Raw genomic sequence first — 15163 nt, 5'->3', positions numbered from 1 at the left:
TCGCTCAGCGTGTCTCTGACATTTCCCTGTCCCTACTCGCACTTACCTCTTGCCTTATACTGCTACACATGCACACACATGCATATATACACATTTTTCATGGACACCTCATAATAAAAATCAATTTCATGTACATGTGCATCGATAACAGTAATTGTATGTCTGTATGTATGTCGGTATGTATTTACAAGTGATAGCGTTGTACACGAAGTAGTAGGTACACACACGTCAGTAAAAAAGGGAAAAATCGCAAAAAAATGTTCGTGAGCTATCTCATCATATCGACAACGCCGCCGCCACCAGCATTGGTGCCTACGTCTTTGGCGTTCACCGCCACCGCCTTCAGTCATCGTTCAGTCACACGACACAGGTGTAGTGCACTAAAACGGCTCAATTGAACACTTGCCGTGGCCGAGGCGGAACTTGTTAAGTGAAATATTTCGATTTCTGCGCTAAAACCTTCAAAAACACAAACAAAAACAAAAAAAAAAAACAATAATAATAACAAAACCAGCAACTTTCGCAAAAAAGCCAACGAAAGCGCAAGCTCAAGTGGAAGTTCCAATTTGGCCGACGTTATTGGTCTTTTCCTCTCTATTTCGGTTTCGGTTTGTGTTCGCAGAATGACGGTTCATTTCGGTCAATGCTTGATTTTATGCAACAACAACAGTCATTGAAACGTGATCGGTATAATTTTATTCGAATCGCAAACGTCTGTCAGTGTTGTTGTTGTGCGGGTGCCATCGGAAGTAAAAGTGTTGTCATTATTAATTGGCATTGAGAGAGTGAAACTCTTCTTCAACGAATATTTTATTTTTGTTTTTTGTCAATTTTATATTATTTTAATTTATTTTAACTAATTTGTGTGTTGGTGTTTGGGAGAAATGAAAGTCTACTCCATCAAAATGGTAATTTGGCTTGTAATCTCTTTAAAGGCATATCGTAACACATGACCATATTAATAGTCTGGTCAATAAAGGGTGTCTTCGTGGAATATAGTTTTATATAATATCATAGGTATATAGTTTTATTCCAAATTAGTTTTTTCTTAAGTATAAATTTGATGGGAATTTGCATTTATTTTATGGATATTTGAAAGCTATTGAGATAAGGTTTATGTATTAATTAAGTGTATGAGAAATATGTCGCTAAGAAAGCGAAAATAGGAAAAAACGTTAATTTCGGCTGAATTGTAGTTGAAGCTGAACTAATACCCCTCACACGTATATATATTTCTTATGGCATAAAAGGGTATAAAAACATTTTTTTCTTGATTTAGATCGAACAGTTTGTATGGCAGCTATATGCTATAGTGGTCTGATTTGAAACATTTGTTCAGAAATTATGCAACGTTGCCTTGGGAAATAATTCATGTCAAATTTCGTGAAGATATCTCGTCAAACAAAAAAGTTTTCCATACAAGAACATGATTTTGATTGATCAGTTTGTATGGAAGCTATAAGCTATAGCGGTCCGATCTAAACAATTTATACGGAGATTATACCGTTGCCTTGGGAAATAATTCATGCCAAATTTGGTGAAGATATCTCGTCAAATAAAAAAGTTTTCCTTATAAGGACTTGGATTTTGATTGATCAGTTTGTATGGAAGCTATACGCTATAGTGGTCCGGTCTGAACAATTTGTTCGGAGACTGTATTGTTACCTTATACAATTAACCATGCCAAATTTCATGAAGATATTTCGTCAAATAAAAAAGTTTTTCTTATAACGACTTGCTTTTGATTGATCAATTTATGTTTTCATATACTTCCCCACCCACCGTATAATCCAGATGAGGCGTCTAGAGAAATTTGCTTGTATCTGCTTTAGATCTAGAAGGAAACCATTTTTTTTTCGAGAAAGTAATAAAATCCTGAAAATAATACATAACGGTTATTTTAATACAATGTATTTCCTAGATGTGCCGGTCTTGTTGCCTTGTTTTAGAGTGAAACCCCTTACTTAGTCTGTTATCGCTTCAGGGTGCTATTTTAAATCTTCACTAGAATTCGTCAATATATTAAATTTTTCCTTTCTTCACTGTCTTAAGAGTTTGAAACTTCAAGAATTATGTTGTAGAGTTCTTCAAGGATTTCAAAATTCGAATATATTTATTTACTGATGCTTTGCCATATTGCTTGTTCAATCTATCAGTTTTTGTAGAATGTGAAAAAAACATATTTTTAACAAGGATTTTTAGGATATTTGAAGCTTTCAAAATTTAGTGTTATTTATTTGTTGTGTATTTAATAAAAAATAAATATATTTTTTACCTGTTTTGTCTCTTTTCAGACGACTCTCGTAACGCTATTGAATCTAACTCTTCACAGCCAAAATGGAGAAACCCATACATCCGACGCCAGTTGGTAAAGTTTCGCAAATTGCGAATCTCTTCCAGCGCAAACCCATCGAAATACAACCGGTCGAACAGTTAAGCGCCGCAGCCGCTGCTGCTGCTGCTGCTGCCGCCGCCGCTGCCGCCGCAGCTAATCAGCAACAACAAGCCGGAGGTGGTGGAGTCGGCATACCAGCCACCGTTGTACGCACTGAATCACATTCGGCGCGTTTCAATAATGCACGAGCCCTCTTCGAGAAGCTCGGCGTAGAGAATAATTCAAATTCGAATGTGAAAATGTCACGTTCTGGCTCGCGTGACGATAATCTCTGCGAAGGTAATAGTTCGGATCGTTCGTCGTCGCGTTCGTCAGATCGTTCGATATCGCCACCGAAACGACGCTCACCATTTCCACCCGGTTGTAATGTGGCCGCTTCATTGGCGAATAATAATAATTGTGCACCGCCACCACAGCTGAATGGTGGTTTGGCGCTGAGTAACAGTAAATTTATCGTAGAACCGGGTGCGAAACTACATCACAATATAGCACGTCACAAATCGGAAGACGGTGTGTTGAGTGGTCCATCGGTGGGCGGTGTGAGTGCCATACTCTCAGCCGGTGGCGGTAGTGTCGATAAGCCGGAGAAACCGGAACGTAAATTCAATTCACGCGAATTAATCGAAAAGCAAAAGAAGTGGACTTCACATTTTACAAAAACAAAATCAAATCGTACGCATAGCGATCAAAATCGCTGTGACATCATACGCACCGTGCCCGGCACCACGCTCTTTTCCAGCTCGGCCATACAGATGAAGGAGAAGGAAAAGGAGCGCGAAAAAGAGAAAGACAGAGATAGAGATCGTGAACGTGATAAAGAGCGTGATCGGGAAAAGGATAATGCCAATATTGCCATAACGATGGCCTCTCCAAATGCCAATCATAAGCCCAATGCTGCCAACTCGGCTGTATCCGCCATGGAACAGTTACGTTCACCTATCTTAGCGGCTGCTCAACAGCATCAGCAACCGCAGGATCATCCACCCAGTCCACCGGTACGTCATACAGTCGTACCACCGGAAATAAAACCGCGTAGTACCAATAAAATTGGTAGCCCCATCAAATCGCCACCATTGCCACCCATACCAGCTGCCAAACCGAAGAACGTCAGTCCGGTTAAATTCAATCCGGAACGTGTACGTTCGCCTACAAAGCTGCCCGATGTGTCGTCTCAACCACCGCCGCCACCTGCCAAATCGGCAGCTGTCACCGCAGCTCTACAGCGTTCACTACTAGATGAACAACAAGCTGCAGCCGCCGCCGCTGCTGCCATTTCGTCAAATGCGCCAGTACCACCCGAGAAGCCACGTAAAAAATCCATTGATCTCATTGAGGGCGAAGAACGGCTGACGCCATCTTCACCCACCTCAGCTACATTCCAATATATCGCGGTTGCCGCAAAGCGTGGTTCAGTAGACAGTCTAGGTGGTGGCGCTAACGGGCTGAGTGGTAGTGTTAATTCGGCTACATCGTCTTCGCCAGCCGCCAGCGCATCGTCCGGTCCTTGTTCACCGGTTTACACCGAGGATGAGAAGCAGGAGAATGAATCGACTGAGAAATCGGAAATTCAGCAGTATTACAACAGTATGCCACGTACACGTCGCAGCGATAACGAAGGTGAGTGGTGCACTGAATTCTTTATACACATTTTTAATAGATGTACTATTCGCGTACTTTGGTAGTGAAACCGCGCAATTACAGAGGAATTGTCCATAAAGAAACAAAAAATAACAGCTCGCAAACGTAGGTCTACCTTCAAATTTGATTATATTCCTCTGGTTATATCCGAAATCACTTCATTTAGTGCTGTAATATCCGTATAACATCGAGTTCTTGCTTAGCGTGGCATTGTAGAAGTTCCGTTAGAATATGCCGTCTGTTAATATTTGATAAATTTTACTATTTTCTTCACTGCATCAGAAACCTTTATCCGACTATTTTCACATGTCACTTTTAAGGAATTACTCTTAAGATCCATGACGTCGTAGCTGAAATCCCATTGCTCGAGCTCGCTATGTTATAACCTCCGTAGTCGTGTTCTTTAGATCATGTCCTCAAAACGCTTGAAGGATTATCCTCAGGAAATAGGATAGTTTTCGACTTCTTCGCCGCAGGTTCTCCGATTTAGTCCACAGTTTCGATTGTCCTTTGGTGTTTGCTATGTAGCAGTGAAACCTCGGTTTGTCGACGGTACCGAAACGACACAGAAACTACTTCGTATTGCACCGGCAGTTTGTAACACCTAGAAAGAAATATCGGAGACCATATAAAATCAGCGAGTCGATTTAGCCATATCCGTCGATCTGTACGCCCGTCTGATGCTGTATACGCGAACTAGTTCCACAGTTTTTGAGGTATCGATTTGAAAATTTGAATACGTAATTTTCTCTCCGAGAATTTGGCCATTTGTCGGAAATGCCGATAAAGAACCACAATAGTGTATATCAAAATCGAGTTCTTATATCTCCTTCTATGTTCTTTACTTGCGTAGAGACCTCTTGCGGGGTTATAGCCGAGTTTACAACAGCGCGCAAGTCATTTTTCCTTTTCGCTTGTCGCCAACTGGGGGCTGCAAGTGTAACCAGGTCTTCTCCACTTGGTATTCCAACGGGGTGGCGGTCTTCACCTCCTTCCCCTGGCGGGTACCGTGACTAATACTCTCAGAGCTGGAGTGTTTTCATTCATTTGGACAACATGACTTAGCCAGCGTAGCCGCTGTCTCTTAATTCGCTGAACTATGTACTATCGACTGCGGTATACGCCGTTGCTAATGCGCCATATATCATCGCCAGAATCATTCTCTCGAAAACTCGTAACGCCGACTCATCAGATGTTGTCCTCGTCCATGGCTCTAGACCATATAGCAAGACGGTGATGATGAGTGACTTGTAGAGTTTGATCTTGAGAACTTTGCTTCTCAATCACACAGCTTCCGGTCTTAGACCAAGTATCCTCTGGGTAGCCAAAAAAACATCCGTTAGAATTGTGAACCCGGAATTCTTTGTGAGTTATCGATTTAATCTTCCAACTAAAATTTTTATATTTAAGTCTTGGAAAAGTCCAGAATATAAAATACCGCAAAGTGTCTGCAAATGGCACGAATAGACCATCATTGTCCATACACAAGCCCCCACTAGTAGCCGTATTTATTTCAGTGGCCCTCTTGTCGCCTCGCATTGCACACATTGTGTCCGTGCCATTTATGGTTACCCACCATAAAAAGTCTAAAAATATACTTACCTCACCGCTTTATGACATAATTTTAAGTCTAAGCTCTTGCGAGCATATATTCTCACTCATATGCACATCCATTGGGTTCAAGCACCTTACAGCGCGGTAGCTGACGACGACTAAAACATTGTCACTGCAGCCACAGCGGCTTTCGGCGTTCGGCTTTCGCGCCGCCCCAACAACACGAACTTGTTTACAAACAATTGTTAGGCACGGCACGCTGTTGTTGACATAGAAATAGGTAATTCATTGTAATTCACAAATGCTACCTGCCCGCTCGCATGCGCTCACCCACCCGTGCGTCGCCCTCACATGGCTCCAACGCGCCTTTCAATATCCGCCTGTTCGGTGCGGCCCTTTTTTGCGCATGTGAGTCCAGACACCGTTGCTGTTGTTGTAGGAGGAGGAGGTGGGTTAGGCAATCCGAGCAGACAAATTCCAATATGGGTCAAACATCATTTCAACATCAGCGACACGAACACCAAAAACAACACTAACAACAGGCGAGAATTGCATGCGCATGGAGAAAAAATGGCAATAAAACGATGAAAAGTAACAGTAGCCACACAACAATGACAACGACAATGCCCATTTCAAATGCAGCCGTCGAGTGTGGAGCGGCATCTTTGTCCGCCGCGCGCTCTCGGGGTGCTAGTTTGATTTGTAATTTTTTCTTTCCCATTTTGGGCCAGCTTTTGTGGCATGTCTGTAATGCAATAACAAATCCAAAGCGCCAAACGGCTTCACTGCCTCTTTGTAAATATATATATGGATGTGTATATATAATCGCACCGATTGTTGTCCCTAACTTCTGATTAAGCATTCACTGGCTCCGAGTCATTCTAGTCACTCGCTGGTGGCGCGGTCCCGTGCTTGGTCTCCCATGTGTGTGTGCACTTGTCGAGCCACCTTCAACACGTTCGACCACAGGCTTTATATATACAGACCTATGTATAGTCATACATACATTTATATGTTATGTGCGTTTGTATGTTTGCGTCGCGCTTTGTGTGTTGTTGAAAATTGTATTAATGCCAGATTAAGAATTCCGCCGCTTGCAATGATGCGTTTCTGATTAAGCATTCGCGCTTTTTACACAAACATATACATACACACATGCATACAACAGCCAGTTAGCGTGCATTGCACTGTACACTGCGAAAAACAATTTGAGGTTAGGTTTCATAAAAATTAAAAAATGCAAAATTTCCATTCTCCGATGAATTATTAGCGGAAGAACAGCGGCAAGTAGAAAGTAGTAGAAAGCGTACGACTGAAACTTGATTTTTTTCCAAATTTGTTACCATAAAGTGTTTTAACTAAATGTGAAACTAAACCGATCAGTCGTTTGATTTTAGATCAGTTCCACCTAACGGGTTTTTTCAATAGGGACGCTACAAAAGTAGACCGTTCAGAACAGCAAACGACGCCTTATTTTTTCCCCCGCTCTTTTGAAATTTTTCTTTAGTAAGGTTTGCCATTTCATTATGGAAAGAAATACGATTCAACCACGAGTCGAAATTATCAAAATTTACTAGCGAAATTCGGAGTCAGTGGCCTCAACTTTAAGAGCGCTGCGCCCAATTTATGGTCGTCATAATCGTCCTGTCAGATCAACAATTGAGCGTCTAGTGGAAAAATTTGAATCTACAGGCACAGTACAAAATGTTCCCGTGCCAGTGAGACAAAGAAGTGGCCGTAGTCTCAATCAATTGAGAATCATAAGTCTCTCTCACGTCGTTTTCAAGCTTTGTGACGTCGTTGTGGCGAATTTGCGAAAAGATCTTGGCCTAAATCCTTACTAGATCAAATGGACGCAAGGACCGAAGCCGCTTGACCACCAAAAATCGGCGCATGTTCGTCAATTGGGCTGAGCAACAACTTGAAAATGATCCGGACTTTCTGGCTGAATGGCTTTGTCAATAAGCAAAATATGCGTTATTGGTCAGCAGCAATCCACACGTACTCCATGAGTCACCATTGCATCCCGAAAAAAATACGGTTTGGTGCGGTTTATGGGCCGGCGTTGTCATTGGGCCGTACTTCTTCAAGATCGAGACGTTACTGTGTGTAATGAGGATCGCTACCGCTCAATGATAACTGACTATTTTTCGCCCGAATTGGATGACTTGGACTTGGATAATATGTGGTTCCAACAGGACGACACCACAAGCCACACAGTGAATATCAGAATCGATTTATCTAAAACCAAGGTTGATGAATGTGTTATCTCACGAAATGGCCCAGTCAATTGGCCGCCTCAGTCGTGCGATTTGACGCCGTTAGACTATTTCCTGTGGGGTTAGGTCAAGTCTATGGTCTATACCAACAAGCCAGCGACGATTGATGAACTTCGTACGAATATCGAACGTAAAATTGCAGCAGTATCGTGCGATTTATGCTTGAAACTCGTCGAAAATTGGGTTCAAACATGTCCGAAATCGAGTTCCATACATAATGTCTTCGAATGTACTTTCACAGGAATAAAGAATTTAATTGATATCCCAAACCGTTTTTGTTTTATTTAAAAACTTTTGTAGCGCTCTTATTGAAAAACACGACATTTGAGTGTTATGCGTCGTTTGCACGAAGTTATTATGTAAAAAGAGGCCGGAATTATGGGCCGACAACTCTTGATTTTCGCACCACGTCGCATACTGCATTGATTCTTGCTGAGTTTTGCGCCAAATTTTCAACCAAAATCATGCCGCAACCACTGTATTCCCTTGATTTAGCTCCGTGTTACTTCTGGCTATTCACCAAACTCCAATGACCGCTCCGGGGAAACCGTTTAGAGTCAATTGTAGGCATTAAACGTGAAACGCTAAGTGCATTGAAGGCTATTCCGGAAATTGACTTTAAGAACTGTTTCAAGGATTGAATAAAACGTTGGCACAAATGTATTTGCGCCAAGGGGGATTACTTTAAGCGGACGACATAAATTCTGAAGAATAAAGTAAGAGTTTTAAAATTATGAACAAAGTCTTACTATTTTTTGTCCGTAGTATAATATACTTCGTAAAGTCTTCGATATTTCTACGATATTTCCTTATAGTTGTTACAAACTTCGTGGTTAACCCTGTTCAGTGTAAAAAAGTTCGCGCTTATCGTTTGACCCTCGTAGACGCAGAGTAACTGTATCATATGTCATATATGTATGTATGTTTGTACATTACTCATATAAATATTTACATTGTGGCAACAAAGTTTTTATATCTCTTAACATTATATATGCACGTTCATATATACAAGTATATATATGTACATATATTTATTTGGAAGCCTACTGATGCGTGCTTGTGTGTGTGATCGCCAGCATTTATCCGTAAGCTTATGTTATTAAAAGTTTTTGCTTGCGTTACTACAAATACATTGTAAGCTGAAAGCTATATCCTGACTGTGGGTAGGCTGAGAGAAACGAGACGCAAGCACAAATGTATGAAAGCAAAATATTTTGTATAAATGAAAGTAACCAAAGTCATACTTGTGTATGGGTAAATGAAAGCAGCGATTACATAACGACTTAGGCTATAAAGCGTGTCTGCATTGTTATTGTTAAGTAAAAAGGATTTTCAATACAATTATTCTTTATGGTATAGCGTGTGTATAGCGAGTATATTTCCTTGGTGTCCGTTTAATTAAAAAAAATTAAATATAGTTTTGTTTGAAATATTTCAAAGCTTCGTTTTCGAACTTTGCATTTGAAAAAAATGTTTGTTCGAATGAATATTGAAGTTGCTGGCTTTTATGGTGGTATGCTATGTGGGTGGCCTGTTATTAGACAATATTATTTCATATTCTGCTTGGTAGGCTCAATAAGGTTTTTGGAAGCTTTGTTGAAGTTCGAGTGTGAGTTAATATGAAAATGGATCCCTAAGAGGAACGAACTTTGAGTTCGAATAAAATAAATTGAGAAACTGTTTTAGTGACTTATTTAGACTTATTATTTTGCGAAAAAAAAAAAATTATTCGTCCGCTTGGCGACCTAGAATGACTCAAGCCAATATTTGATACCTTGTCCTGCTGAAAATCGCATTCCGCTGAGTGCATTCTGCATTGACCTCAACAAATCAGAAGTCAGAATGGACAAAGTCTGAGCTATTAGCTGTTTTCCTAATTTATTTTAATCGGCCTTGTAGCATAAGGTCGAGCGTTGTCATATCTGGTTGCAAATTCCGGACTTTCTCCGCAATCGCTTGCTTCCATTAGATTAGTTATTGTCTGTAGTGTTCTTCATTGATGCTTTCTTTCGGCTTCAGAAGCTCATAATACAGCACGGCCTTTCTGATTCCATCAAATGCAGAATATTAGTTTTTCTTCTTCTTTATTGGCGTTGACACTGCTTATGCGGTTAATTTCCGAATTTACAACAGCGTCCCAGTCGTTCTTCCTTTTCGCTGTTTGGCGCTAATTGGAGATGATTCCATCAAATGCAGAATACTAGTTTCTTCTTCTTCTTCTTTATTGGCGTTGACACCGCTAATGCGGTTATAGCCGAGTTTACAACAGCGCGCCAGTCTTTCTTCTCTTTCGAGGTTTAACGCCAATTGGAGATTACACGTGCATCCAGGTTCTTCTTCACCTGGTCTCTCCAACCGAGTGGAGCTCTTTCTTTTCCTGTGCTTGCCTTGGCGGGTACTGCGTCAAATACTCTCCGAGCTGGTGTGTTTTCGATCCATTCGGACGACTTTGTTATTATGGCTATTCGGCTTTACCAATGATTTGGCTGGTTAACCAGGTTTTCACATGTTTTTTTTTTTTTTAATGCATCAATTTCCCATCACCAGTCAGAATCCGTTACAGAAACGACTTCCTTTAGTATAATTCAAGCATTATTTCTGACATTCTAAATCGTCTCTGAACATCTATCGGATTCAGTTCATATGGCAGCAAATTTCCTCGCTTTCGTAGTTATCCGACTGCTTTTAAATGTTTTAAAATGGCTGCTTGACTGACTCCCACATCGTCTATGAGTTCTTCTTGAGTTTGGCAACAATCTTCATCGAGTTTTTGGTAGCCTCTACGTTCTTCGTCTTCTAAGCCGAAATCATTACTTTAAATTCTTGCAAATCATTTTCGATAAGATTGATCAGTTGGGCGTTTTCACCATAAACTTCCACCGAAAAGCGATGACTTACGGCTGAGGTTTACTTCATATGAATGCTATGAAGAAGAACTCCACGCTAAAACACTTTTTCGGGTATAAAGTTGGGCATATTTGTGTGAAAAATTTTTTGTGGTTTACGTTTAAAATGAATGACATATGTATGTATGTATGTATACTGAAACAGCTGCATTCTAACTCTTAGTTCTTTAACGCATGTTCGGAATATTTGAAGAATGGAATAATAATCATGATCGCGCCATCTCTTGGCAAACTACCCGAATATATATAGTTATAGACCCAATACATATACATATGTACATATACATATATGTATATGTATATACAGAAAAATTCCTCATAACCGGACAACCGCAGTGTTTTTGTCCGGTTAAGGCAGCTGTCCATATAAGAGGACGTAGCAAAAACGAGTGTTCAAAATTAATTCTTAGTGTTGGAAGCTGCATCTCAGAGCTATATTTCTACTGAATTAATAAATGCAAGCCAATGTCCGCCAAGTGTAAATGAATGACAATTATCTCATATTTTCTTTTGAGGCCCCAGTGCAAGTCAAGCGGTTTGCTGTGATGGTTTTACGTTTCATTGTAAAAAAAAAACTGTCTCAAAACACCAAAAATTAATAACATTATATGAAATCCTGTCAGTTTATCAGAGATAATTTGAATAAAATATTACCAAAGTAGTGTCCATGTTCAGAACATTGGAACGTTTTCATGTCCGGTCATTGGAAAGGTATCATGTCCGGTTATATAACTCGGTTTTGTACAAAATTAATAATGAAAACGTTGTATTCATAAAATGTGAGCGGTTATGGGAGGTGTCCGGTTATCAGAGGTGTTCGGCTGTGAGAGGTGTTCGGTTATGAAAGGTGTCTGGTTATAAAGACTGTCCGTATATGTATTTTATAAAGGGGTTTGAAAGTCTATTTTCAAAATTTATACCTTACTGCAAAACAATCGATTGCTTTAAAGTGCTATCGATGTAAAAAAAAATAAAACCAATGATATTTTCATCGAGTTCTAAACCTGTCCGTATGCATGACGTCAAAAATAGGTGAATAAAGCTGATTGAAAGTCGCGATATTAGGACCAAAATCGAATTCGAAGAGTTCAAATCTTGGGAAGAGAGAACATTTCCACACCAATCAGTTATTTTTTGAATAAATAAGGAAATATTTAAAAATATTATATTTTCGATTTTTTACTTTTAGTTATAAAAACTTGGCTTTTCAATTTTCGAAGCACTCAAAAACTTAAATAAAATATTAAAGTAAATTCAAGGTCAATGTAAAATATAAACTGGCTTGAGCCAAGAAAATTTAAAACTTTCTCTTCAACAATCATTAAATTATTATTGCTCAACATTTTTGAAACTTTTACATTTCTAAAGCAACATAAATTCAACAACAACAACTTCATTGCAGTGCAAGTCATAAAAAGCGGCGATAATATCCAATTTGATAAGATAAAAGTTCGCTGATAAATTTCTTTAAAGAAAATAAAAAATTAGAATAAACGTGAGTGTTATGAGGGCGCAGTCGAGGAAGATAATGAAACAATTTCTTTTCAAAATTTAGTGTATAGATTTTTGTTTTTGTATTGATTTCCATCAAATTTTTCGTGCAGCAGCGCCCTTCTATTCTAACTTCCACCCACTTGACGCGCCCACCCACGCCTTGCTTTGCCACTAACAATAATTTTCCATTTATTACAGTTATTCACCGCATTAATTTTGTTGTTATTACTTTGTTTGTTTGAGAGACAAAATTAAAAGCTTTGTCGGGCTTCTTTTCCCAACTAAACGTGTGCATTGAGCTGTTGTGTGTATGTGTAACAACTCTACACGCGCTCTTTGTTCTCTCATTGGTTTTTCAACAAGCTTTTGCATCGTTCAAGTGTTGTTGTGTGAGTGCGGAGAGTTTTTCTTATGTACAGTATAACAGTTTGGCAGGTTTAATATTTGCTATTGAGCTTTTAAAGCTATTTGCTCACTTATTTTTAACGGTAGATGTCGCTTAAAGCGCTTCCGTTGTGAATTTCACTTTCCGAAGCTGTTGTAGAGTTTCATATACCCATGTTCAGAGATGTGTTTATAAAATAATATTTATTGAAGATTTGTGCTTGTTTTTTTTTTTTATTGAAGACGCTCTTTTTCGTTTGAGTATTACTGAAGAAAAAAATATTGGTTTAATGTTTTTTGGTTAAAAATTAAATTTTTTTCCGTTTCCATCAAACTTTGGAGACAATCCCCATGTGATAACTATAACATCGTCGGTTTTGAAAGTTAAGTTCTCTGTTTATGACGAAAAATATCAAAATATTCTGAAATTTTTCCTCGTTTTTTGGCGAATCTTTTACTTTTGAAAACCATTTATTGAGAAAAACCAGCCAAGACATTAAATTTTTCTCTCCGCTTTCTTTTTTCGGAGCGGGTTTAACCAGAAATATATAAAGTTTAAGCTTACATGTATCAGTCATGGTTTTCACAGAGACGTTACTCACAAGTTGTGTTATTGCTGTTGTAAAATCATACCCTAAGTCATTTTGAACGAGTTGTCAGTCCGTGGCCGCATAAATATCTGTGCCCATTCCAATCGCATATACTCGACTGTCATCGGAACATGCCCGATAAATCTATATAACTTTAACCCACTTGTATATGAAATATTATTTCTCAGAAACTACTCAAACAATTTCAACCGAATTCCTGATATCCTTATCCATTATCCTGATATCTTTATCTTACATTGCGAAACAGGGCGAATTCTATCAACGTCTATCAAGCTCCCAGCTACTGAATATTTGGACTTGAGTACTCAACATCAGATCTATTGTATACCAAGAGTGGCTTTCACAGATACGTTCCTCATAAGTTATTGTTATTGTTGTTGTTGCAGTGAAAGTAAACATTCCCTAAGTAACTTTGAGGAATGTGTCCAATTTGATCGCCTTTGGTTGGTCACAAATCACTGTCTGTTTCAGTGCACATAAGCGACTGTCGTCGGAAGGTTAGGTTAAGTTAGGTTAGATGGCTGATCAAAGATCGCACGTGGCCTACTATATGTAGTCCTTTGTGAGGCCATAGAATAGAAGAACTGTTGTGTTCGAACTTATAAAATAGCAAAACGCTTAGTCGCCACACGCGCACAGGCGTTTAATTTCCATTCCCGCCAGCTCGGTGGGATGTCTGAAGGTATGTGCTCTTAACTTTTAAGTCTTGACCTCCCAAACGCGGGTCAGTCAAGAAGGAAGTGTTGAGTTGTTTCCACCTCATCTTCTTTCATACAGCTTCGGCAGATGGTGTTTGGTAGAATTCCCAGCCTCCCTGCATGGACGCCAATAGGGACAATGGCCCGTTAAAAGCCCCAAACTAGGGAGAGAGTAGCCTAACTGAGGGTAAAGAGATCAGTAGGTCTCTTGCGATCGGTCTTGGCCAAAAGGCTTTTGCGACAGCGCATGTACCGATGATGGCCCAGCGCAGGCCAAGTTTCCGCGAAGCCCAGCTATCTGGTAATAGAACACAGGATTATACGGGAGCACCGACCCGCTCCCATGCTAACGATAGCGGTTCTAGGCCGTCTTTTCTTGCTAGCTTATCAGCTTTACAGTTTCCTGTGATTCCACTGTGGCCTGGCACTCACATCAATCTTATCATCTTCGTCGGAAGGTGTCTGATAAGTTTTTTAACCTTCTCCTTCTCCTATTTTGGCGACTTGAATCTTCTGCTAAATATAGTTTCTATATTATTCTCACTTGTATATGATAACCTCTGTCTGATTTCTCTTCTTCATTAGTCATGTCAATGAAATGAATGGCTAATATTTGCCTAATTCGTTGAACATGACAAATTTCTGCTTGCCGCAATGTTAGCCCGAGAACAAGGCGTCGTCTATGACACAGTCGCTGCTATCATCATTTTCCGCTGTTTAATAGCTTTTGTTGTATTTGACGTGCACATGTTGTCCTCTTTCCAGTGGGGCACGATCAATAATACAAGCTTTTGTGTGTGTGTGTGTGTATTCGCGTCAGCTGCCAGCCGCCAAAACGAACACTCACAGCAGAGTGGCGATCACATTCGCATGTTGACTGATGGTTACTTGCTGACGTCAAAAAACTCAAAATTTTCATAATTTTCCGAAAATATTCCAACAACAAAACTGCTTTATTTCTCTGACTTTTTCGCTTGGAAACATCGCGTCCATTAGTCTTGTTAAATGGTAGCATTTTCTTTATTTAAAAGACTTCTGATTTCGTGCAAAAAGTTTGAAAGTTTTTACAAAATTTTATGCCACGAACAAGCATTGACACTTAATGAAATGTTCGTCTCTTCTGCCGTCTGACGATGAGCACGCACGTATTGCCAAATTGAATTTTCGTGGAAGTTCATTTAAGTTTTTTAGCTCACGAGTCTGT

At 39.6% G+C, this 15163-nt stretch overlaps 1 protein-coding gene across 1 annotated transcript in view; it reads left to right on the top strand.

The window, feature by feature from the left end:
- Window positions 1–15163, top strand: part of LOC126763632 (uncharacterized) — a 191733-nt gene that overhangs the window by 78900 nt on the left and 97670 nt on the right. Inside the window, 1 exon segment of the mRNA XM_050481337.1 lies at window positions 2295–4012. Within this exon segment, the coding sequence (XP_050337294.1) occupies window positions 2338–4012 (1675 nt within the window). The 5' untranslated portion in view covers window positions 2295–2337.

This window comes from Bactrocera neohumeralis, chromosome 6, assembly GCF_024586455.1.
Source record: "Bactrocera neohumeralis isolate Rockhampton chromosome 6, APGP_CSIRO_Bneo_wtdbg2-racon-allhic-juicebox.fasta_v2, whole genome shotgun sequence".
In the NCBI taxonomy this organism is placed as follows: Eukaryota; Metazoa; Arthropoda; class Insecta; order Diptera; family Tephritidae; genus Bactrocera; species Bactrocera neohumeralis.
This window is presented reverse-complemented; position numbering and strand designations above follow the sequence as displayed.